Source organism: Neolamprologus multifasciatus, chromosome 7 (assembly GCF_963576455.1).
Source record: "Neolamprologus multifasciatus chromosome 7, fNeoMul1.2, whole genome shotgun sequence".
Taxonomy (NCBI): domain Eukaryota; kingdom Metazoa; phylum Chordata; class Actinopteri; order Cichliformes; family Cichlidae; genus Neolamprologus; species Neolamprologus multifasciatus.
The window spans coordinates 13,998,091-14,025,113 of NC_140445.1; the positions used below are offsets into that span (position 1 = coordinate 13,998,091).

Sequence of the window (27,023 nt, forward strand, 5' to 3'; positions counted from 1 at the left end):
GGTTTAAGATCCACAATGCGTGTAACCTAAATGTGTGTATGTATGGGTACAAAAGTCTTGAATTTCTTGTAAAGATTTAATGCAATACAGGATATTATAAAAGCAAAAAATATTGCTGAAAAGTGGCGTCGTGATTATGCAGCTGTGATATTTTGAGATGCACTGCACTCAAAATATTGAGTGCCTGTATCTGCTCTAATCTCCTGTTGAGTGATCGACAAATAATTAATCATCTTCGCTGAGAAAGGCCAGATTCAAATGTCAAACACAATTTTCTGTAGAATAACAGAGTAGTTCGGTATAACTGACAGCATCAAAAGCAAGCTGTGAGTCCAAAACAGACACGTGAGGAACATTTGAACTAAACTACGGCTTTATACAAAGAATGTGATGTGGCTGCTGCAAAGCTTTGGTTGACAAATCAATGTCTATCATACTGTACGCACAGGACAGGAAAAAGCCAATACAACATAATGTCTTAGATTCTTTGTGTCATGGAGTAAATGCGTCATCTGGCTTGTTCATTAACTACATCACTGAGCACAGAGAGAATACATAGGAAGCTGCTTGATTTAGTAACACAGTGCAACAGAACACATTTTCAAACATATAAACATAATCGAGGATGATGGTACAGTCGGTGTAATGTACACTCGTGCAATTAGAAAAATGTGTAACACATAGGCTTTAACAAAAAGGATTTTCTGCTGTAAAGCATCTGAGATCCTAATGGTCTTGACACTCATTGCTTTTGTATCCACAAACTATTAAGAACAACACCTTTGTGAAGCACACTTTTGCACAGGTGACAGTTTTCTTCATTGATATTCACAAAATATAAATATAAGGTTATTATTTAGCGCCAATAGCAGCAGCTGCACATTTGTTTTGTATCCAACTGTGCCCACACTATTCAAAAAAGATAAAGACCACCAGTGTGGCTTATTAATACAATACACTACGCTGTCACACACACACACGCATACAGACATACAGTTGTTGGCTATAAAGTCTTGGGCAGTCGTTCATCACCAGCTTGTGCCTGCACATGTCTCTCAGTGATAATACACCTTCAGACCTTTAATCACAGGTCGCCCCATTGGTTTGTGTGATTCAGGCCTTAATATTTTAGAGATACCGCCTGCTGTTTTCTCTGTAGTGACAGCAAGAGTTCGTTATGTACCCAGGACAGTCATCAAAGGCAGTGACATCATTCCACATATGAGGTAATGATGAAGAAACACGTACTCCACTGAACACATGATGGTTTTGCAGACATGGGTTTGCTAAGACAGGAGCCCACAATGTCTGACTTCACCTGATACGCCCTAAATATCCTGTATTAAAAACAGGTGACACGTAATTACATGTTTCTTCTTATATCTTTCATAACTGTAGTTGTGCCAGAGATGACAGACACATTTTATTAAGATTTGCTGACCCTATCTCTGTTTTAGTTTTTTGGCTATCTACATTTGCGATGAATATTTCTATGTTGTGTATATATATTAAAAGCACCAAATGTTAGCATGGAGCCAAAAACTGGATTATTTAAGCATGCTAGAGGGTGAACACGAGTTTAAAAAAAAAAAGAAAAAAAAAAAAGATTTATGAAGCATTTAGCAAAATAACCAGTCGATATAAACTAGATATCAACTTTATTGTCATTGCACATGTTACAAGTATAAGGCAACGAAATGCAGTTTGCATCCATCCAGAAGTGCTTTAGCCATGATATAGATATATTACAAAATATATATTAGCAATAATATAGTAAGTAAACTTAAAGTAAACTTTATTTATTAAGCGCTTTTCGCAGACAGACAATCACAAAGCGCTGTACACAAATATTAAAATAAACAGTAAAATCAATAAACATTATATACAATGTAATAGATCAAATATAAATAATGTAAAAATATAAAATATGTAGATCAACGAAAGGCTTGTTTGAACAGAAGGGTTTTTAACTGTTTTTTGAAAGAATCCACAGAGTCAAGCAAACGTAATTGTAGTGGCAAACTGTTCCACAGCCTTGGTGCAACAGACTGAAAGGCTCTGTCCCCTTTTGTCCCCCTTATGCCTATATAGGTATATAGATATATTACAGAAAGGGGTCTGTTATAGGTATGAAGGTACAAAAATGTGTCTATTATGGGTATGTTACAATGTACACGGTATGAAAGTATGTCATGATTATGCTATAACTATAAGTATGTACAGGCTGTAGTGGGTATACAAGCTATGTACAGGCTATGAACAGGATATAAATATGAAACTATACAGAAATATGCAAGTTATAAACAGTTGTAAACAGTTGTAGAATTATAATTATGATATTGTACAGAATGATTGTTTATACAGAATTATACAGTAGTGCAGTTAAGATAAGTTAAATATGTGGCTAATTTCTACAGAGGCTATATAAAGAGCTAGTGGTTGTGGTTGTGGGTATGTTCAGTCCATTAGTTTAACGTGGGTCAGATATATATAAGGGGCGATCGTGGCTCAAGAGTTGGGAGTTCGTCTTGTAATTGGAAGGTTGCCGGTTCGAGCTCTGGCTCAGACAGTCTCGGCCGTTGTGTCCTTGGGCAAGACACTTCACCTACCGCCTACTGGTGATGGCCAGAGGGGCCGATGGCGCAATATGGCAGCCTCGCCTCTGTCAGCCTGCCCCAGGGCAGCTGTGGCTACAACTGTAGCTTGCCTTTACCAGTGTATGAATGTGAGAGTGAATGAATAGTGGTATTGTAAAGCGCTTTGAGGGGTTCCAAAAAGCGCTATATAAATGCAATCCATTATTATTACTATTACATATATATCGATAGATCGATAGATAGATAGATAGATAGTAGATAGATAGATAGATAGATATCTGACCCACGTTAATAGCTTATATTATCTGTGGGATATTTTAATATGCTTAAAAAATTTCCTGGTACTAGGAGATCAAATCCAAGGTCAAAGTAGAGGTCAAAAGGTCAAATAAAGGTAATATCTTAAAACCTGAAATCTGACTGCTTTTTTATGAATGAATTAAAAGAGAGTCCATTTTTTTCTTTCTTTTTTTTATAATAAGAAAACCCCGGTTGAGTGCTTTGTCATGCAATATCATTTTATTACAAAAAACGTTTTTGGTCTTTTTTTTAATCAAATCCCCTCATAATGGCGATGGCATACTCCCTCACTTTATGTTCACCCTCCATGTCCATGATTCAGCACATCACCAGTACTCACACAAACAGAAGGTGACATTCATTTTAGCACCATTCCTTATCAAGAATGTTGATGACAAACTCCCAAAACAACAACATAAGTCTAATTCTGATAAATGCACACAGGGCGCTCACAGCATATAAAAACAAGTGTGGTTCCACCAAACACAAAAGGACACGAAATTAAATTTATTTACAATAAGATGAATGAAATTTAAAAGAAAAATCTATTTTAAAAAATGTAAAGTGGAGTGTGTAATATCATAATAGTCCTATGACACTTATCTTTTATTTTTCGTACACTTTTATTTCAATGTCCTCAGACATTTTATCTAATCAGAGGGACTGACTGTTACTTTCACTTAAAAGCAGTTTTAAAAACATTTGCAGTCAAATGCTACATTTGTCACATAAGATCCTGTTAGGATCAGTTATTGAAACAGAAATCTTCCACGTTGTTGAGTTTGATCGTCTGTAGCTCCTGGCTGTCTAATAGCCTGTAGCTGAAAGACACGCGGTTGACAAACTTCCCGCTGGACACCATCCTCACCACAGTGTTATCACAGCCAATCTTCATGTGAGCTGCAGGTAGAGAAAAAGGGAATCTTAAGTCTTGACTGGTGTTTTATTTAAAGAGAAGGGGAGGCAGAGAGATGGTGTGCACTTACTTGGTCCAGTGAAAGCGATGCAGAGGTCAGTAATGGGAAGCAGCTTTGATGTATCAATGCCATTTCCCCCCAGCAGCTGTACAAAGTCCCCTGATTCTGCACATCCGGGCATGGATCTCTATGGAAATCAACATAGAGTGTGATACAAATACTAACTAACAAATACTAAATACTTATTGTGCAAAATAAAGGTACATATAGTGAATTTTTAAGGACAACATATACTATAAGAATATGTGTTTTTTAATAAAAAATATCCTAAGATGAATTATTTTAAGTTTGTAAAAGAAATGTCCTACCAAGCACACTTTAAAAGCTTTTTACCTTTTTTTTACGCTGATGTTATTCTGTTTAGAGCTGAGAGAAAGCACAGTCTGGTGCCATTTCATCTCTTGGAGCTACACGTTGTTCTGACTCTCATTTAAATCACTCCATAACTGATTTGAATCTTATGCCTTATATACCTTATACCTTAGTATGAGATCTAAATTTGCTATAATTTTAGGGGTCTGGTCACTTAAAATCACTAATATTCTCAATGCAAAAATCACTTTTTACTAAAAGTTTCAGTTGCTATATAAACTGAGAAACCCTGTAACACTGTATTTGAATAGTAGCAAACAGTGTGAAAATGAATTAAAAGCACTGAGGTAATATTCAAGGGTGTTTAGTGACTTTCTTTACCTTGGGGAGGTGGTTGTAGTGGCCCAGGCTGAACTCTGAGATGCTGATCTCTACTGGATATATGATGGAGAAGCTGCAGTTTCTGTGCTGCTGTGGGATCGCCATTGTGTAACTGCCCTCTGGTGACTGTGACATGACATTGCAGGCTGCAAAACAATAGACAAGGGTGGATGTTGCAAATATGATCACTTTGATGGATGTTCAGATAGAAGCATAGGAATGTACACATGACCTAAAGGTTGGGGTTGTACATGCATGATTCATATATACATGGTGTTAAAATACCTCTTCAATTTGTTGCATTGAATGACAAATGTCAAAAGGTCAAAAATAATTATATGCTTGTGGTCTGTTACACGAGCATTTTTCAAAGCACTATTTCACTATTATTATTATATCTAATTAGTAAAGATCAGGTAGTTTCAAAGAAAATGAAGAATACTTTAATGCCTTCACTGAGGTCAATCTCAAAAACACTTAAAAAGCAGGTTCATCATCTAAGTGGTCCTTTCCTTTCATGTTACTGTGGGAGAGCATTTGCAGCCTGTCCTTGGTCCTCATCCAGGAACACAGTGGTGGCAAACTGTCCACTAATGGTGCAAGTGATGACTAAAGCACCATGCCATTCTGCCAGTATCACCACTGAGTTACACATTAATTGCAGTGTAAATGGGCTGAAAGCTCAAATGGTTACGTTTATGTGCATGCAGGGAATTTTAGAGTTTAGTTCTGAAAATGATCGTCTACATACGAAAGGGGTTGGTGTGTTTCCTGACTGTCAGGGTAAAGCTGCTGCCGGCACTGTGAATGCGGAAGAAGACCATGGCCACGTTCTGAGAAGAGCGCACGCTTTTCCTCAGCGATCCAGAGTCGCAGTAATCCACATAGCGCTCGAACAAAGCCAGTGGGTGATCGTGGGTGCTGGGAAACTTTTCCCCTTTCATCACCCAGCCGTCGAACACCTTGATTAAAAGACAGAAGCTTTAAGTAGAATTTTATATTTAATCACAAATTATTTCTTGATGGTTTTACTAATGATGAGAAAGAATATTAAACTCTTTAGGCTGAAACTTAACCAGTATGCAATCAATGGGGAAGTGATTTTCAGGTAGCTCACCTAAAGGAAGCAGGTTTGTGCCCAATTACTTTATGTTTAAAGAGCATTTTGTCTAATTAGGAACCAAGATAACAGACCCCAGTATTTGGTGACATGGAAACACAGAGCAAAAGCTTTATCACAAAAAGTCTATGTCATTACCTGTAATTATACAAAAATTTTGCAATAAAATAAAGTTTTAAGCCCTTCAAGCTCAACGTGATCAGATGCATCTACCCATCTTGTGATATTTTGCTCAATATAAGAGGAGGGGAAAGGTGTTTCACGAGAAGTGCTGTTAGCTTACAGTGATGAAGTCTCCTCCCATGCAGTCAATGTCAACGCTGTCATAATCCACACTGATCACTTCATTGGGCTCTGCCATGAAGAAAGCGGCACAGCTGAGCTGAGGGCGCTCTGCTGTGAAGGTGAACTGGCCCTCCACTGCAACCATGTCCAGACAACCTGAAAGGCATTCCAGGAAAGAATTGGAAAACTTTGCCAACCAAATATGAAAAAATATAAATAAATGAAGACACATTGATCTACTCTAATTTATTATATTTATTATCCTTTTTTAATATAAATATCTTTTTCTGCTGCGTTTTCATTCATCCTCTACATTTCAGCTCTTTTAGCCTATTGGTGTTTATCCAGAGCAATTTTGTTAAAACCAAAATTAAGAGACAGAAAACAAGTCTAATTTACCAAAAGTATACACAAACGCTACCTCCCCTTTTATCTGTTCTTCAAACGCATACGTTGCAAAACAAAACAAAAAAAAAAAAAACAGCATAAACCATCAATTATATGTTTATTTAAAATATTATAGATAGGTGTCACGTGACTTACGTAAAGGTCGGCGATACATCAACTCTTCGGGCATTTCTCTCTTGAGTTCCGAGTTGAAAAATGAATATAATTCATCTTTTGTGATTTCGTTGTTCTACAGAGAGTGGGAGAGAAGTTTGGCGCGTCACGTTTGTACCTTTGAATCTTCTAAGAAGTTTCTGTATCTGTCCGGACACTTACCTCAATATACCTGGAGTCTCCCTTGAGGACGGACAGGCACAACACCAGAAAGAAGAGCTGCTCCCGGAAAGTGCGCTCCATAACGCGCATCTCTGTCTGCGAGGCTCACCTGAGCGGAGAAAGTCTGAGCTCCTCCGCGACAAGCGCTGCTTTTTATAGGAGCAAATACTGTAACGACCAAGTGACATGTTCGCCCACCGTGGACGCCCTCCCCTCCCATACAATCCACTCCTTAAGCAGCCAATTGCGTAGCTGTGACGAGAGCAAGGGACGAATGGATGAAAAGACAAAGACAGAAAGGGAAAAGCTGATCTTCCCTTCCAACTCATCTTCCCTCAAAGCGATTCAGGTAGCTGCTGCAGCCCTCCCAGACTCATACCGATCATTAAACAACTCACATTATTGAACATGTTTGCTCTCTTCTCTTTGTTCTAAATAAAAAGTGAAACGAGTGATGCATGCACAAGGGCATTTTACACTGTGTAGCAAAAAGGATATTAAATCCTTTCAGTACTGTGCAAAAGTATTGAGCCACACCTTTTAGAATATTGTATAGGATTATTGTGTGTTTTCATATTTCTCAATAGGTGCAATGATCTATTGAGAAATATGAAAACACACACAAGCATGAACTATATAAGACAAAAACATAGTTGTGCATCGTTGTTATGACCACCCTTCATGCTTTCTTGCAGTTTCTTTAAATAGTCTTCAGAATTAGCTCAAAAAAGTCTTCCAGGATTCTCAGAGGTGCTCTTGTCTGAATGTTGGTTACCTTTTCTTCAGTTCTCAATATTGCTACGGTCTGGGTTCTTCAGAGGCCAATCCATGGTCCATGACTCGATGTGTTCCAATTGTGCACTTTTGAATCCAGGTGCTTTCACAGCAGTGACGGTATGTTTGGGATCATTGTCATGCTAAAACATGAAGCCATTGCCAATCATATGCTTTGCAAATGGTATTGTATGGTGGACTGGAATCTGTCTGTACTACATTAATAATTCCATCAGTTTTGGAAAGATCCCCAATACAACAGGCTGAAATGCATCTCTCTACCATAATAGAGAGACACGGCATTCCTTTTGTCCCTGTACAAAAATAAAAAAACGTTTAGCTCCTTGGAGCAAAATGTAAAAAAGAGAGAAAAAAGCTGAAGACTTTTGCCCATTATTACACATTTTAATTTTTACCATTTTTAAATGACTTTAGATGCATGTTTGGAAATGTTAGGCATTGCCCATTCATTATAGGAAATATTACAATTTTAAAAGCATGACTTCTTATATGGTGTTGTTAATCAAAATACACATTCATTACTTGAGCTTAACTGAACATGACCTATTTCCCCTTTCAGCTTTATGGATACTTTCATTGATGAATCAGAAGTTACATCTGTAAGTGACAAATTAAAGCACTGTTTCTTCGTGGGACAAAATATTAATGATGGCAGTTATCTTTTATGAAAATAATGTGACACACTGAATATTATTTTTTCCTTTTACAATTTCTAAGACTTATGTCAATAAACTCTAATTGAAATTTTATTTGGGAGCAAACAAGAAATGATTATGCTATCAAAACGCCCGGACAAGCATTAGAATATGGATGGATGGAAGTCATTTAAATTGGTCATTTTCCTGGAGGTAATGTAATGTAATGTTAGGCACTCCAAAACGAATCCTTTTTTCCCTGGCAAAGAGAAACTACCAGTTGTAGTCAACCATGGCCTTGCCCTTGTCAAGGTAAAAGATATTGTAGAACCTTCAATGTGGGCATCCATGTACTTGCTTGTTTTTTGTGACCATTCAGACTTGTCTGCGCAGAATTTACATTAAAATGCACCAACTACACATGCATCCAGGCGGTGGACATCTAAGAATAGGAATGATTACTCAACTCTCAGGTTTCCATGTCTGCTTCTGCAATGGAGTATAATCAAAGCATAACTAAAATAGCCACTTGTTACAATCAGAATATGCAGAAGAGCATCTCTGAATGCACAGAAAAAGATTTTATTAGCTGGTCTGATGAGTCTAGATTTTTACTGTGACATGCTTTGTATCACGCTGCTGGCAGTGGTACAATTGTGTAAGGGATTTCTTTTTGCAAGAAAAGCTTTGGATAAGTTGGATAAGGACTGAAGAAAATGAATGCAAAAATCAGATCATTCTTACTCTGGACTGTTTCAATGTATGCAAAAACCCTCTGTACTTATTAGTAGATTAAGCACAAATATATAGTTAAACTAACAGTGTAGCTTACTCTTAACTCAAATAATAATGTAGAGGATGTCAAACACTACAGAAACTAGATTAACACAGGCTGAGACAGAGGATGATTGTCTCTGTTTCTGTCTCACAGCACAGTTGTTTAATGGGAAGTTTATACCAAAAAAAAAACACTGATTCATGTAACAACCTTCAATGTTTTCCACACCATTCACTTCTCACCCAGAGTTCATTCACTATGCCTGCCTCGTGTTATATAGTCATAACAAACCCTGGGGGCTTTCAGCACTGTAGTCTGACTTGTTTTTTAGGGTGAGAAAACTCGAGCCAAACACAAACACCACCCAGTGTCTTAAAATGTCATCCTAAAATTTTTCATCCAAGAGAAACTCATACCATATAATTAATATCCTTTAACAGAAAAACAAATTACATTTGTAAAGAATGTTTGCTTATTTTGAAAAGGCATATTCACACATTATTTGTGTAAAGTGCAATACTGCAGAGAAAAGTTTCAAGTTGCATTCTCATTAAGAGTCAAGGACACAGAATACTTGTCTCCCACCTGTCTGGGCTCAGTCCCTGAGGTCTGCAGGTGCCTCTGGCTGTTGAAAAGGTCAATCCATTCTAATGCCGGTGTAATCCACACTCAAAACAACATTTTTGTTTCTCCAAGATAAGACTATGTTTAAAGAAACTGGAAAATGTATTACCGTATTTTCACACACCCTTAAGGCAAATTGAATTTTTATGTATGTTTTTACCTTTCCCCCCACTATTCAAGGTTATTATTTAAAAAGCAAATATAGTAATATATTGATATAAACAATATTATTTTAATAATAATGAGAGGGAACACTTTGTTTTCTGAAATACCCAGACCAGCCTGCTTGATACCAACAACAATGCCACCTTCAAAGTCACTCGAATCATCTTTCTTCCTCATTCAGTTTGAACTTGTCTTGATGATGCCCAAGAGGATTGGATCGCTGCCTTGGGATTGGTTGATTAGATGTTTATGTTAATGTTGCTTTGAAGTTGAACAGGCTTACCTGTGATGGGTAACTGTATAAGATATTCCTACTGCAAGATATTCAAGAAGATGTTTTGAGCATTTGGGTTTGTTTGTTTTTTTCTAAATTCTTCTCAGTGATTTGAAGTAGTCTGTAAGCAGCATGGTTTGGCTTTTAAAGTTATCCATACAAAACAACTATGTTGGCTCAAACTACAGATTGTCAATGGACTATTAGTTAAATGTTATGTAAAAGAATTAGTTATATGGCAAATGTCATTAAAGCTAAAGACTACCATCCAAACTTAATGAAGAAACCAGAAACCTTGCCTTTTTAAAAGAGCATCATAGAGATATGCAAGTTAAGTTTTATTCGGTGAGATTTTAATTTCTCCTGACAGAGATGATAGACATCAGTTTATAAAAACTCATCATCATGCTAACAAAATAAAAGTTTAATCTAAGTGCCTTTCAAACAGTAAAGGAGTTGAGTTTACTGTGTCTTTACTCTCTTGTCAGGCAGAGCTGTGGTCAAGCTGTTGCTAGTCGGCTGTATTACGCTTAAGTAAAAACATAGAGGCTAAAATGCAAACAAATTAAATCTTTTTCTTGCTATGCATATTGAACAGGCACACACCATTTTTTTAAATGGAGTGTAATAAACAAGCTTTTATCCTTTGTTTATTATTGTAAATAGTAATAAATGTCAAATGCTATATGCATCTCACCTGGTAGCTCGGACCTAACTGCTAACAAAGGCAAAGTGTTTTTCATTATTGTAAATATACTGTGGCCGTTTCTATGGTAGAAATTTTACATGCACATAATTTGCAAAGAACATATATTTTCAAATACAGTTTGCACACAAATTGTTATTGTTCTAGCATTCTAGCAATATATCTTCTGTCACTTTTAAGCAGTGTTGGAGAGTAACGGAATACATGTACCGCCGTTACGTATTTAAAATACAAAATATGAGTAACTGTATTCCGTTACAGTTACCGTTTAAAAAGGTGGTATTTAGAATACAGTTACTTTGTTGAAATAAATGGATTACAAGGTGGTACTTCCCTGTTTCATATTGTCGCGCGTCAGGACTGTTTGGGTTTTGTTTGACAGCTACGTTCTGTTGTTCCAGGCGGCAGCGTTACAGTTGCCACGGTTACAGGGTGACGCTCTCTCTCTGCGTGTTTCCTGGGTGAGAGAGGCCTTTTTGTTGTTGTTGTGCTAAGCTAATAGGCAGAATGCTACCGTATAGCTCTAAAGAATGTAGCATCATAGGCAGCGTAGTCCGTGCTGCAGGGAGAATGGACTGTCATACCCGTTATGTGTCTGTGAGCGAGGGAGGGAGAAAAAGGAAAAGTACGAGCTGTCTTTGAGCAAAAACGGGAGCTGGAAGCATGTAAATATAATAATAACCACTGCAGCCAAGAAGAGTGCCCTACGAGCCCAGTTGTAAGTAAGCTATTAAGACTCGACTGTACACCGTGTTCGTGTTGTCCTCCAAAAACAATAAGTTCCGTTGGAGCAGCCTTTCAACACCTCTCTCTGTCTCTCGCTAGCAAGGTTGACCCAGACAACAAAGTAAATCTAGTTTTCGGCTATGAGCCCGACACAGAACCCACCATATTAGCCAGAGGTCCCTTTACTACGGTTCGGAGCCGCGGACCTTCAGTAACAGTAATAAATCACAGCAATAGTACATTCACGTAGTTGTCAACAGCATGATAATATATTAAGTAATCCAAAGTATTCAGAATACGTTACTCTCATTGAGTAACGTAACGGAATACGTTACAGAATACATTTTGGGTCATGTATTCTGTATTCTGTAATGGAATACATTTTAAAAGTAACCTTCCCAACACTGCTTTTAAGCCATGTGTGGAAAAGGTCTTTTGATGAGCTAATTAATCTGAGAAGATTCTAGCCATCTGAGGGATTCTGTAGCTTTTCATTTGGCAGTAAGACTTTTTGCTGAGTAGCAGGGGTCACTAAGCGTAGATGATGTCCATCGAATTTACATAAAAGATGGACTTAGTATCGGTTCCATCCGTCCATCCATCCATCCATTCATCCATCCATCCATCTATCCATCCATCACTCTGTCCAAAAACATTGACACAGAACAGAGGAATGCTATGTACACAATGAAATGGCAAATTATTAACAATAATAATTAGAAGGGCTTTTGGAAACCTCACAAACCTCAACCTCAACAAAGTAAATGAGCTATGGCAGCTTTAACGATCCAAACCAAAATGTACTGGGTTCTGTTTTTGCTTGGTCCCCATTTTTCTTCCAAGTTTCACGACACCAGCTCAGTGGTTTTTTGATAATATCCTTGACAGACAACAAAGCACTGAAAACGTAAAACAACAAATGCAAACATTAACAAGAAGTGCTTAGAAGCTCTCAGGATATGATGCAGTGTGAGAGAAGGTTAACAATGTTGAGTCATGCGTTAAAAAAAAAAGAGAAAAATACTGGGTAATTCTAAAGGCCTCAGGTAGCATTTGGCATGAAAGAATATCTAATGTAACAGGCTGTTTTTGTAAGTCGTAAAAGAAATAAGTTGTATACGTTGAGGTTGGGGGAAAAAAATCTCCCCTAGATCTATAACCTTGTGTTCAAATTGCAATTCCTAAGGGTCTAAGCCCTGCTTTACACATTCCCTATGTTCTTTTCTGCCAAAAGCTACTCTTTTACATTTATCTCCATTTTACACAACGTGTGTGTGTGTGTGTGTGTGTGTGTGTGTGTGTGTGTGTGTGTGTGTGTGTGTGTGTGTGTGTGTGTGTGTGTGTGTGTGTAAAAATAATTGAATATCATTGAATTTATTCATTCACACTAAACTGAATGCGGACTCAGGCTGATGGGGTTTTCTTATTCAAAACTAAAGTACTGGTGAAATCAACACAATTCATGCTGTGGAGGACATCAAAGTCAAATTTTCTATTTTCTCACAGTCTATTTGTTAAATGGTGATATGTTTCACTAAGATTTGCAAACCTTGCGTGATGGAAAATTCGGGGCATTTTGAAAGTCAGTAGGATTAATTATCTGAAAACTGTTCCTGTGTGCAAAAACTGTGTTAATGCACTGTGTGTAGATAATGTGCAGGTCAGTGGAAACCATGACCTGCTGGTAGAGCTAAAGGACAAATCATTATAACACATTCTCTTGGGAAGATGAATGTACCAAAACAGATAAATGCATAGTACAGATAACAGCACTCAATGTGCCAATACAAATTCTGAACATGTTGCCTCACAGGAGCCAAACAGTGTGACTGATACGCTGTGACTTGACTCTGACACTGTCTTGTATCTGCTCTTCTCTGACACTGATGAATGGCCTCACAATCATTGGAAAGTCAGTTAATGAAAACTTAAATCATTTGCAAAATTGCAGTTCTTCTGGCGCTAATATATTTTCATTAATAAGAAAATTGCATTTCTCATCACACCATAAATTGTCACACCTTACAGATAGTCCCCTGATTCTACAGTTTGATGCTCACACCAATATAAATAGCTGAACAGGTCCAGGTTTGATCATATCATTCTGAGCTTATTGTTAAGCCACAGTGCCATCTTCTTCAATCACCACCTGTCGAGGGGGCATGCAGAGACACATCTACCAATCCTTGTCTTGACATCCAAGTTACTGATTTGGAATCTTAAAAATAATAAATTCATCTCAGACTTTTTATGCATTACATATCACATACAGGATAACAATGATGACACCAAAACAAATTGAAACTCCAAGGAGCATTTTAACAACAAGTTTTGATCATTTTGGTACAGTACCCGTTCATGTCACTGATAAAGCTTTGCCACTAATTCATAATCTTGCTACAATTTCTATCCATATTTTTGTGACTTTGTGGTGTTGTCTGCCTCATTAGCACTAATTGAACTGAATTTTCAGTGGAAGATACTGAGAACAATGACCCTCTTTATAGAGAACTTAATAATAGATTTAAAAAAAATTCTGCTTTACTGTATGGATTTCTTTTTGCTAATTATCCTAAGTGATATCCAAACCACAAAGTAGCTCCTGGAACTTACATGAACTGTTATTTTAAAGCCCATACATGTAAACAAATACACAATTATACATAACACCCACAAATAATACAAATGTGTTTCAGTATGCACAGAATACACGTTTGCAACAAATGTTTGCTATTCAGTAGTAAGCAAACAAATATGCACAGATGAGTATATTGAATGCAAGTCAGCATCACTATTGACGATTCTTTCCCCTCACCCTCATTCAGTCATTACTACTTCCACTGGAGGGATTTCTTCCTGTTAAAAGGGAGTTTTTCCTTCCCACTCTCACCAAGTGCTTGCTCATGGAGGCAAAAGAGACTGTTGGGCTAATATTGTAGGCTCTTTACTTTGCAGTTCACAGAGCATTAAGGCAACAGTGGTCCACTGTGTCCATTTCATGTTTTGCCTCTCCAAAACATGAAATGGACGGGCATGCAGAAGTTAATAGCAGGGCGAGATAACCTATTTAAAGCCACAAAGTACTTGATCATTAGCTATGGGGCTAATATATGTTTACATGTAAATGCATTAATAACTCTGTTTAAACACTTTCTCATGATTATTTTCATGTTGGCTTGAAATAAAATACCTCCCTCTGCTGTTATTCCAGTTTAGTACAACTTCTGCATGAGTGTACATTTCATGTTTTGGAGAGGCAAAGCGTGAAAAGGACACAGTGGACCGGCGTGTCTATTACACACTTTGTTGTGATATTATTTCAAGCATAACATAGCTTGTCTTTGAGCTGTATGATGTAGATTGTTGAAAAAAAAAATATATATATATATATATATATATATATATATATATATATATATATATATATATATATATATATATATATATATATATATATACATATATATATATATATATTGGGCAGTGTGATGGTACACTGTTGCCTCACAGCAAGAAGGTCCTTGGTTCCAATCCACCATCTGGTCATGGCCTTTCTGTGTAAAGAAACAATGAACTGTGGATCCTTGGGACAGCTGTTGATATTACCCTGTTACTAAAAAATACACTAAAGGCTCATTTGAGGACACAAACATAAACAGTGAAGAAAACATGACAACTTTTGGAGGGATATTAATAACACGTTTGTATCCTGCTCCACTGACAACTCGAATTTGTTTGTATCGTATTCCTCCTGTTTACTTTTCATGATACTAATACACTTACATTTCATTTCAGAGAAATATTACACTTCTTACACCACTGAACATACATATCAGATTTATTTCTGGGGTTGAGAAATTGTTAGAATATGTATTATTACATCAGCAATGTTATATTATAATAATAATGCAATAATCTTAAAATACATTTGCTTTCTATGAAACAGTCCTACACAGTGACATCCACAGAGAAAAGTGATGATTGAACCGAAAGGTGTGTATCCATGGACTCATGCATATTTGGACAAACATGCATACAAAGACACACACACACATACACAAAGGCTTATGTTTTGTACACTTTGATGGATGAAGTAGGCTTTTGTGTGTGTGTGTGTGTGTGTGTGTGTGTGTGTGTGTGTGTGTGTGTGTGTGTGTGTGTGAGAGAGAGAGAGAGAGAGAGAGAGAGAGAAGGATTCAGTTCAGCCATGCATAATTCAGATTTAGAGAAACAAAGGCCTGCTTATGTCATAACAGTTTAAGCTACACATTCTTGCACGTTAGGCAGAAGAGACTAAAATCCAGCTTCCTGGTAAACAGGATGAGAGCATATTCAGCATCTTTAGCTTGTAGGTGTCTTCCTAGAAAGGTATTTCCTCATTTTTTAAGCAGATAAAATTGATGCAAGCCTTTTTTATAGCCCTTTACATGTGTTTATATTTATTATAACTACTGCATATGTTGTTTTCCACACATTCCTTTGCAATTTTTAATAATATTAAAGAGAAAGAAAAACTTCTCAATGGTCAGTATATATTGCAGTAATGGGAAGTCATCCACTGTACTTCTCATGCCCTCTGCTGGCTGGATGATGGACCTGCAAATCACATCCACCTTTTTCAGCTTGTCTACCAGCTTTTACATATTTTACTGATCATTAATGTTTCTGTGAATTTTCAGTGCAAATCAAAAGACAGAAGTTTAACAGTTAGCTGAAAGTTATCATTTGCAAAGTTAATCATGCATTTTCAATCTTTGCAAATGACATATTTTAATCCATGTGCTGGCTCTAACTTCAGCTTCTGCTCAAACACAGCACACGCAGTGTTGCTGACTCACAAAATGAGATACATTTAATTAGATAGGCACCCTCACAGCAAGAGTAGAAAACCAGCACATTTACCATTTAGCAAATTTCATGCTCCAGAATTGAAAGTAAATATTCTTGTGTTCATTTGTAAATATTGTTCATAACGTTTTAATCAGTGACTTAAAAATTTTAAGCCCTCGCTTTCTTGCATCCCACTTTCCAGTTATATGTGACCTACAGCTTGTTTAGTGATAGCACTAAAGAGTCCACTGATAAAACTGAACAAGACAGCAAAACTTGTAAATATGTAGATTATTAAGGATCTTATTGCATTTTTCTTTTACTTTACTGTATCAGATTTCAGCAAGCTTAATATGGATAGTGTGGAGATAAAAGCCTAAAGAATAACAAAATGATGTCCGTTATTTTTCAGTTTCAAATGATTTTTCAGGTTCCAGTCACAGCACAAGAGCCGCAATGGCTAAGAGCCCCCATTCCACTCCCTCTCAGGGAGAATTCTTCTTTAACCTCCCTGCTTGCAATTTTTGTGTCTATCTCCACTGCAGTTATCATAAAAAAGCATTCATCTTATGATCTTCCTCTTTGATTTAGGAGCTATGGGGAGCTGGAGCCTATCCTCTGCTGTCATAGAGCAAACAGCAGGGTATGTACACCATCAAAAGGGCCCAAGTCTATTACAGAGTAAAACAGAGATGACATGTATTCATAGCCAATTTAGAATCACCAATTAATGCATGTCTCCAAACTCCACACATAAAAACCCCCAGCCAGTATACAAGCAGCAAACATGAAGCAATACTATATATTACATGCAAAATATTCTGCTTTTCTTGTCTTTTTTCTTTCTTTTTTTAAATATGTCTTGAAAATTATTGTATTCATGCAGAGAAATACATGTTCAGGACACTAATGTGTCATTATTGTATATGCTTTTATTTCTCTCTTTTTTCTTTTTTTTTTTTTACTAGCTAGATACGGGACAGACTTGAATGAGGAAAAGAAAGGGGAGAAAGGAAGAGGGGGAAAAACAGCGGAGAAGAGGGACGGGGATAAAGGGCAAAAAAACCAAAAACCAACTAAATAAGCAGACAAAAAAAAAATACATATATCAATCACCTGGATCACCTGTTGAGAAAGAAAAAAGAAAACAAGCAGAAGAAAACAAGAGTAATAGAATAAACAACATCACGATAATATATGTCAATATAACAGTAAATACTAAATATTAAACATTATTGTGCAGCACGTAATATCGACAGCACACAGTGTGCTTTGAGGTAGGAGCCAAAAAGGGTGTCGTTTGTGTGTGTGAGCACCCGTGTGTACACCTGTGAGCATGGACGCGCTTGTTTTTAAAAGGTTCCTTCATGTAATGATCTGCTAGAGGGTGTGGGGAGCCACAGCGCCGTCCTCCAGGGCATGAAGCAGGTATGGAGGAGATCAAAACTCCAGACATCCAGAGGCCCCCAGAACACAAGAGACCAAGGAAGACCAACAGAGGGGCAGCCGCGCCACTATCCCAGAAAGAGCTGAAGAGAGCCCCAGATGAGGGGTCACTCAGCAGCCGCGGAGCAGAAGCCAGGGGGGGTTGCAGTGATGTGCTCGTGAGCTCCGCCGGCAACCAGCTGTGCCAGAGTGACCGAGCCCCAGGCTGAGAGGCCGAGGGCACCCCACCCCTGAAGTGGCCCGAGCGAGCCCCTGGCTAAGCAGCCACCAAGGAGTGAGCCGGTGTGTACCTGGGCGCCCATCCCCGGACACAAAGAGCCACCAACGCACCGATGTCTGAGGGCGTCTGCCACTGGCAGGGGAAGTGGTGGGGGCAGATAGGCCTCCATACCTTAGATGTCCTGAGATGTCCCCAGAGAGGTGGCGTCTGATACCCAACCTGACATATAGACAGACATACAGGCACACACAGATACAAACATCCATTCCCACCCTCATGCTCTCATATGCAATTACTCAACACTCAACCAACGTGGAGACAGACACAAAGAGACACTGTACACACAATCACACTCCCCAAGCGTACTCTAAGAACCGGGTCTAGGTACCTTTGCCCCATGCTTTTATTTCTCACAGGAAAGGTTAAGTGCATAATTCAACAGAAAGTCTGAGTTCTGAAGGTCCCTTTTAATCAGAATATCATTTTACTACTTTGACTCAGTCTCAACAACAGTCTGTCTAGCTGACTGTAAAAGCAGGTGTCTTACTGTCAGTGTTATTATTGTTAACTTATTGCAAGTGTGAAGACACAAACAAAAAGTACTGAAACAAAATTATGCACTTACAAAAGAAGCTAAAATTAAAGGGGGGACAGGTAGATTCTCTTTAACAGTTGGTCAGTTTAGTCTAAGGAGACATTGTTGCATATTGAGACTTTAATGTCTACCTGACTGTGAGTCTGAGGATTTCACAAACTGATTGTGCATTTCTGTGCTACAGTTTGTCTTCTGTTCTAAAGTTCTCATGTCTTCCTCCTGAAAATCCGTCTTAGTATGAAATGAGCAAACTCATGCTAAAAATAAACTAAAACTACATTGTGATTTTTTAAAAAGTTATAATAACTTTGCTTAACATGCAAATCAAATACTGCATCTGATTAACCCAATAGTACTATTAGTAGTCTTGTACTGTTGTAGATGCTAAAGGTGGAGTTAAATCTACTTAATATCTCTTTTGGTAGTTTAATCTATAGGAACACATTTTATGATGATAATGAGCTCTTTAAAAGCAGAACACTTTAAAGCTGTTAAACAAATAAAATGAAGTACAGCCAGTATCACAGCAGCTGGTGAAAGAAATGTAGTAACATGACTTTCCAGATTCAAATTATGCAATCATGGTGTTTGATAAACTCTTCTGAGCTTCTGAGATTTCAATTTCAAATAATGGTACAGTCATATAATATGCTGTGCGCTACTTGGGACAGGCTGAAAATAGACTGCAGTTTGTGGTAAATGCAGATTATGAAATTACAAGGATGCACAGGTATTATTACTAACATAAAGTTATATTGAAAATGTGCTGCTGAATACTGGTGGGGAAAGTGAGCTCAGGCGGTGCTGACTATAACTGTCAGATATACTGGTTTTTAAATAACCTGATGGTGGAGTACAAATGCCTCCTACATCTCTTTATAGCTACAGCATTTTGAACTTTTTCCATTTTACTTTTTGTGTTAACTTCACAGAATATCACATTACCACTGCTTTTCACCAGGCCCTGGTAAAGGGCACTAGGGCCACACGGACACCGGGCCTGCCCGGTGCAATATGAACCTAGGTTATGAAGTTCAGAGGCCAGCGTCTAACTAACCATCCAGCACTCTCTACCTGTGGAGCTCCACGTAACTCTGCCGCTCTTCCTACAGGTCTCAGATGCGGAACCAGTGCTTATTTAAACTCCCCGCTGTTTGCATTATATACTGAAGGACAAAATATTTGGTTTTGAAACATGAGCGGACTGTCACCAGAGGCTTTCCCCCCTAATGGACCACGAAAGGTAGGCGCTTGCCGAAGTAAATCCAACTCTTATTTTGGGCTTAAAGTGAAAAAACTTTATGTTAGTTGTCACCGTACACTTCCAGACCTACTGCCTATAGCTTAAGGCTAGCAGCAAGGAACTAAAAAAGAGGAAATAATACAGGCTGAAATCTAAGATTATAAATTACACTGACTACCGTGAAAAGTGGAAGGGGTCGCACTGTTATCTGTTCTTAATTGGAACATAGCCGTTATTTTATTTCTGTGTAATTCTTGAAAAAAACAACGTTGTGTTGTTTTATTTAAATAATCCAATCATAAATTAGATTTTCTTGCTTTATACGCGTCATGTGTAAAACTCTGAGCAGACCACGTCAGAAAAGCTCATTAACATCGCTACATAGTTTGTAGTTGTCGTCAGCCAAGCTGGCAAATGAAAAGCGAGTATTTTCCCCTAAAATATAGCCTAGATAACCGAAGAGCTGCGATGACGAACCCTCAGCACGTATGAGGATATTTTATCCTGTACAACCACCTGACTGTGTTTCTTTCTGTTTATTTACCATTTAAACCAGCAGTTTATGAGCTCGGCCACCAGAGGGCCATCTAAGCAGAAGCCTATTGCATACTGAGCAAGTAAAATTAGGTTTCACTGTAGGTTCAGTGCTCTTATATGCAAGTAACCAGGCATTTTGTATTTAAAAACAGCGTTAGAGGAATTGTATTCATTTAGGTATCCATATATTTATTATTTATTTAGATCCTTAAACCAGAGACCATATTTCGATCACTTCACAGCAGTGACATCAGTGAGTTCTTGGACTACATACATGTGTGAAATTGAACTTTACAAACTACACACCAGATTAAAACAAAACACTGTGCCAGAATGTTTGTTGTTTTTATCTAAGCCCCTACTTCTTGTTCTTTACTGGGTCGGATTACACACATTTTTAAACACAATCTTTATTTTACGCTCAGCTAGACACCTCTAAAGTTTTATGACTGCATCTTGAAGTGTTTTGACGCTAGTGTGCTGACAAATGCATTGACAGACACATAAACTCCTGCCAGTGTGCTCAAAATTGCCTTTGTCATGATCACACACCCACACACAGTATCACACAGGGAAATAGTGCTACGCTGTTGCAGCTGATAACAAAAAAACTCAATGTAACATTGTAGTATTAGTGACGTATGTGTGACAGCATGTGTACACAGCTTTCAAATGTTGCAACTGTGTGAGCTCAGTGTTTTTTACATACTGTTAAGTGGTTCAGCAGAGTTACTTATGTAACACAAATTATAAGAAAATCACATGTTTAGTGTGGTTACATGTTATATGGTTTTTTTAACTTAATTTATAAAGATTTATAAATTAATTATTTGCATTTATATATTATAAATGCATAAATAAATATATATAAATAAACATATTTTGCTGAGCAAAAGTAAACTATCCTATAGTGAATGTGAATTAGAGGGAAAGCAGCTTAAAACAACTACTAACTGTACTACGTGGCTACTTTTGACAAAGGACAACGAATGTTAAACTTTATCAATACAGCTTTTTCACTTCTCCCTATTCATCTTTGAATATTAAACCTCCAAAGGTATGGGGCCATTTCTTCCATATCTTATTTCTATGTGTCTGTCTCTAGGGATCACCTGTCAGGTCAATAAATCAAATCAGTTGTATAGTTATGTGGTACATGTGGATGGAATGGCTGAAGTGATGCTGAGAGAATCATTCACTGAAATTATATGCTTTGCTTGCCCATATGGACATAAACCAGACCTGCTCCTAGAGGCACTGCTAAAGTGCTTCTCTTAATATATTCTCATGTAGAAAACACTCTGTAACTGTATATATTTTTGCAGCAATACTTTGTTTTAATGGCTAGCCTTTTTTTCCCAAGGTTTTAAGACTACCCCCTCCACTGACGAAATATACCAGCAATTTTTTTTGAAACATTATACAATAGTTTGAAAAATAATATTTTATTTATGTGCAGTCCTCATTTAGGAGTCTTACCTAAATGAATAAAGGGTGGGTGATTGCAAATAAAAAGCTAAATATGACTGTTTTGCTTACGGCTAAATGCAGCACTAAGTAAGAATATGTTTAAACAAATGTTTGTTATATGTTCTGAGATTATGTCATTCATATTTGTAAAGTTTTACAAATTATAATGGAGGGTATGGCCTCAAAATAATTTTAATTAACTAATTTATTGTTTAATTCGCAAAAAAAAAAAGGGGGGGGGGGGGGAGTGGAACACAGTTTCCCAGACCCTAAGGCAATGTCTTCAGTTTGCTTGTTTTGTCACCCAGTGCTTTCAAATTCATAGCATAAAGTGACAATGAAAAGAAAAGAAAAACTCTTTTGTTTGTGAAATTATTAAGCAGTTCATGTAATTTTTATTCATTTTGCTTGATGGTTAAAATGATAGAAACTTGAAAATAATAATAGAATATTGACCAAAGTGTGTTAGTTTTTTAAGTCCTTAATTGCTAATGTGAAAAAATAATTCAGGAAAAAGTACCTTATTAAATTAGTTAGTTAAAGCACAAGGTTAACATAAGTCAATATGAATAAACTGTGCAGTTAGATTTAAAATAAATGATATGCAGTTGACTGTATGGCCAGAGTAAAATAAGTTTATCACATGTTGAATGCGTATATTAAACATCACAGTAAGGTTAAGAGTTTGTGCATGGACTGTATATCAGGCATTTATTAATGATGTAGAAATCATCACTGTACCTTTCCTGAAAAATTGTTATTTTGTTTTGATGGTCATTCTGCATCCTGTAGTAATAGGTAGCCTACCAAAAAGTGCAAAGTATAAAAGATGGATATAGCCACCATGACATCACCAACTGGCTGGTGAGGTTCAGTTTGAATCCTCAGGTTGAGTGTTCATGCTGTCACCGTCTTGGTGCTTTGAAAGCATGTATGACAAACTAGAGGTGGATCTGATTGTGAAACCACATTCTTGTTGTCTAATCAGTTGTTAGTCACAAGTTAGCTTAAACTGAAAAATCTCTTTTTCTGATATACATGGACTAACGTGCACTAAATGTTTTATTTAATATGACTAGTATGATGAGTGCGAGTATGATTAAGACAATAAAATCATCAGGAAAGTATTTGCAGAGGTCAGGGCAGAGGATCATTCTCCCAAAGAAACTGGAGTATTTCTGCTACCACAGGTAATGCCCCCTGGGGGCCACAAAAAAATGCATGTTCATTGTAGTTATGGCTATGATTTTCAGACCTGGACACTATGGCCATCATGAACTCAGTAATGGAATACCAGCAATATGCAAGTAGTATCATGAAAACTTCTGAGTTGTACATCAGGTCAGATTAATTCCCCACTATCAGTCCTTTCAGCTGTTAACATCAGACTGGTGTTATGTAGTCGTCTTGGGTAAGAAAAGGGTTTACAAAACATCTTTTATTCCTACAGCTGTGAATATTTCAAATAAGAAGTCATGGAAGATGGTTATTTTAATTTTGCTTTCATTTTGAAGAATTTTTTTGGTTGTCATATTCTTGTATTATTACAGACTGCAATTTTTTACTCTAAAGCCAAATGTGCCAAAAATGAATTTATGTTGCTTTGTGACTATTCTATTCTATTCAGCTCTATACTTCACTTCCTGTTCCCTAATGCCCTGTTCCCTAACACACACACACACACACACACACACACACACACACACACACATATACATATATATATATATGGAGATATATATGGAGAACTGACCACTGACCAGAGAGGTTTAAGATTACACCCATCACTGGGTCACGCTTCGGTAACAAGCCCACATTGTTAGAGCCCGCATTTAATTTTAGTGATGGAAAATAATAATATTTTTTTTTATCCAAAATGTCAAAGCAAATAGTTTAATACAAAATACAATGGAGTGCAGTTTTGTTACAGTTTAAATGCATTATGTGACACATCTGCTTAGATACTCAGTTGAAAAACAAAATTATGTTTAAGGATAAATTATAATATATCAAATAATAACTGGCATTTACAGAATTTCTGATCCAGTTAGTATCACATTCAATAAACAAATAAGCACGTTATTACCAACTATCCTAATCTTGAGTGGAAGAATGGTAGAATGTTTAAATAAAAATATTATAATGATTATTGTGCTTACATGTCAAACGCTAGTTTATTCTTGGCAACAGAACTGTAACAAAAGGCAATAAAAATGGTCTATAAGCACATTTTGTAAAACATTTTCTTCAAGAAAACGATTATGTCATGCCCCCCCCCCCCCCCCCCCCCCCCCATTTCGAGTAAATGTACCCTGTCCTCTAAATTAATCACGTGCCTAAAGGTGAGGCGGGAGGTTGTTTGGACAGTAAGTGGTGTTTCATCAGGTCCCCATTACTGTGATAGCATTTTGCATAATTCACGTGGGGCTTTAAAGGACCCCTGGAGTCACAGCATGGCCTCTTGGGAGTTATGAAGGCTCGTTCCGCAGAGTCAAAAATTATACAATGTTGGTATGATGGAGATAGGGAGAGGAGAGAGAGAGACTAGGAAGCAGAAAGGAAGAGAGAGAGATGGACCGTGGCCAATGATCAGCAAGCAGAATAGCTAAAGTAGAGAGATAGAAGAGATTTCATAAAGGCTACTCATCACAGGCCGAAAATGCGACCATGTCACCGAGGACGATCGGAGAAACAAAGCCCGATATGAAGCAAGAAGTGATGAAGAGCCGCCAGGTGGTTTAGACCATCTATTCATTTTATTCATTAGTCCGGGTCATTTGATGGAAGCGCCGGCGGGGAGAACGGGTTATCGGGAAGCTTTAGATCATAGCGTGAAACATATTTTGTCCTCAATATGAAGTCGAAGTCCAAAATCCGCCAATAGTGGGAGCTTGGGAACAAAACCGAATTCGTAGGTCGCATGTTTTAAATAATTATCTACATCTCACGTTTTCCCTCCCTTGATGTTCTCGAACGGAGGTGTGTGGAGAACAGAGCGATTCGACCCCGCAGCCGATGCCCGGAGAAAAAAGCAGCCTGTGTGCAGGCAGCTGTGGACGACAGGAAGGTGGTACCCACGAGTCGGTGTTTATTATCTGGGATCTGACTCCGGAGGCGCGTCGCTGAGGTATGGGCTGCGCTCCCAGTATCCACGTCTCTCAGAGCGGGGTGATCTACTGCCGAGACTCAGACGAATCCAACTCCCCCCACCAGACCACCACCATCTCTCAGGGCAACGCAACCACGCTCCACGGGCTCTTCATCAAGACCGATGCGGCCGAGACCATCCCTTCCGTCATCACCTACCAGAGTCGGCACTCGCGCAACAACTCGTGCCGGGATCGCAAGGAGAACAGCGGAGGGCACATCCGCATCGAGGCCGAGACGCAGACCAGCCACACCAGCGTCAAGGTACAGTGGCTGTGACAGTGGAACGCGTTGAATGAACCGAACATGGGTGTGCTGGCATACGGTCACCGCATCAGCAGAGTCGTGAGTGAAAAGCATACTTGCGAGAGGGCCATTGTTGTTGTTGTTTGTTAGTTGATGAGGCCCAAACCTGTGGGTCCGGGATTAGAAATCTGGCTGCAGTTCATTCAATCCCTCCTCATTAACTCGCCCTGTGTCAAGCCATGCCTGCAGCCAGCCATGTGTGTAACAATGATGATAATTTAATGTATGACATATGACGGTGGCCTTACTAAAGGATCTGGTGTAGGCAGGGTGTTATGCTGCATAATTGCATTTTAATGCACAAAATGTGTTAATCTTAAGAATGAGCTTGTTGACTGAGGACTCTGTAGCAGTGTGTAACACAATAAGAAGATAAGGGCATTTTAAGTTTTTATTGAAGAGTACCTGCAGAAGATGGACCATATTTGTGTTTAGTATTTCTTTATAACACGTGTTTGCACCACACTCCACTTCATTGTATCCACAGGCGAGTTATAATTGCTCATAAATGCGTTACTAAGCACTTATACATGATTACATATGTACTCTGCAGTGTGTTATGAAACCATGTTCTATATAAGTACTACAGAGTTTTAAAGGCAAGAGTTACCAGAAGTTTTTACTTTACAAAAAAAACCCAAACTCGGGTCTAGCTTTCCCTGAAATCCCCACTTAGCATGTTTCTCGCCATCAGCCATCTCTTGTAATCTAAATCTGTGCTATAAGAAAAGCTTGTTTGCAGGCTTTTGTTTATTATCTCTGAGTACAGCCCCAAAGCTCCAGGCAGAGGTTCCCGGAAGCAGACAAAGCCATGAAATGAGCAACTGTACATCCAGTGGGTCAGTACTTCAGCAACAAAATGCAAAGTGTGTTTCAGATTGCCTAAAGTCAGAGGATCAGCTCAGATTTGATAACTTTGGTTTATATCCTTTATATCAACCCCATTTATGACACTGTTTGCTTTAAGATGTGTAAAAACCTATTAATCTAATAAGTCATTATGAAGAGGATTATTATTTGAGTCATCGTGGAAAAAATAATTAATTGCTATTAATTTAATGTAATAATCTGTAATGCAGGAGTCAAGCTTTCGGAAACAGCCAAATTTTTGTGGATAAGTACATTAAATGTATTTCAAAGTTTTCAGAGAACACGTTTTTTAAAAATAAACACTATTTTTTATACTGAAAAAAATGGTAAGCGGCTCACTTAATGAACATATTGCAGATATTTAAAACATTGATAACCACATGAAAACTGGGACAAAACTGAGCACAGCGCTGCTCTGCTCTGCTCTGCTTAGCAGTTTTCAAATCTTTTCATGAAGTTTGTGTGCTTTTTACTTGATGAAGGATTTCTCTCATGAGGAAGCATGTGAACAGATACTTCTTCATATTTATGATCAAACCCCAGAGGATATAACTGTGTTTTGCTAAGAAGTAGTCTAGCAGATGATCGTGTCATCAGACTCTGAGAATACATTAACCCATTCAGGCCTGGATGAGATTCAGAGACTTTTATCTCTGAGGCTAGCATGGTTCCAGTTGTTTTTGATTGTTCATATTAAAAAGCTTTTAATTTGTCCTTATTTCACATTTGTGGATAGTCTTTAACACTTTTCATTCATTTTTCCTGATATTTGTCTTGTCTGCTCCTAATATTGAAGAAATTTTGCACACGTGAAACGACAAGACATCGATATGAGATGAGTCATTCCCACGAATGAAAACATTTAGTCACCTTAACCTAGACTTCTTGCCAGGAGCTGGAATTATAGCAAACAGTTTGGTAACATTTAGGTTCAGCAGTTGAGTACTTTTTATAGATTTGT

At 37.8% G+C, this 27,023-nt stretch overlaps 2 protein-coding genes across 3 annotated transcripts in view; one reads left to right on the plus strand and one right to left on the minus strand.

The window, feature by feature from the left end:
- Nucleotides 1-2,950: 2,950 nt before the first annotated feature.
- crhbp (corticotropin releasing hormone binding protein) lies at nucleotides 2,951-6,858 on the minus strand. The gene is made up of 7 exons (XM_085164548.1): nucleotides 6,696-6,858; nucleotides 6,516-6,609; nucleotides 5,971-6,128; nucleotides 5,319-5,529; nucleotides 4,568-4,713; nucleotides 3,884-4,001; nucleotides 2,951-3,797 (listed from the first exon to the last, which is right to left on the minus strand). Exons 1-7 carry the CDS (start codon nucleotides 6,783-6,785, stop codon nucleotides 3,643-3,645), a joined length of 972 nt encoding a protein of 323 aa, XP_085020674.1. The 5' UTR covers nucleotides 6,786-6,858; the 3' UTR covers nucleotides 2,951-3,642.
- Nucleotides 6,859-24,208: 17,350 nt separating this feature from the next.
- pde8b (phosphodiesterase 8B) overlaps nucleotides 24,209-27,023 on the plus strand; it is a 46,733-nt gene continuing 43,918 nt past the window's right edge. The window contains exon 1 of one of the 2 annotated variants that reach the window (XM_085166540.1): nucleotides 24,209-25,150. In XM_085166540.1, coding sequence (XP_085022666.1) covers nucleotides 24,869-25,150 — 282 coding nt within the window. In that variant the 5' untranslated portion in view covers nucleotides 24,209-24,868. The remainder of the gene's footprint in view (nucleotides 25,151-27,023) is intronic. The other variant, XM_085166541.1, reaches the window with a different exon arrangement.

Excerpts from the sequence above, each read along its gene's own strand:
- crhbp (XM_085164548.1), bottom strand. The coding sequence starts at position 6,785 with ATGCGCGTTATGGAGCGCACTTTCCGGGAGCAGCTCTTCTTTCTGGTG. Across the intron at positions 6,610-6,695 it reads GAGACTCCAGGTATATTGAG|AACAACGAAATCACAAAAGA; the intron begins GTAAGTGTCCGG and ends CACTCTCTGTAG. Across the intron at positions 4,714-5,318 it reads GAAACACACCAACCCCTTTC|CCTGCAATGTCATGTCACAG; the intron begins GTATGTAGACGA and ends ATTGTTTTGCAG.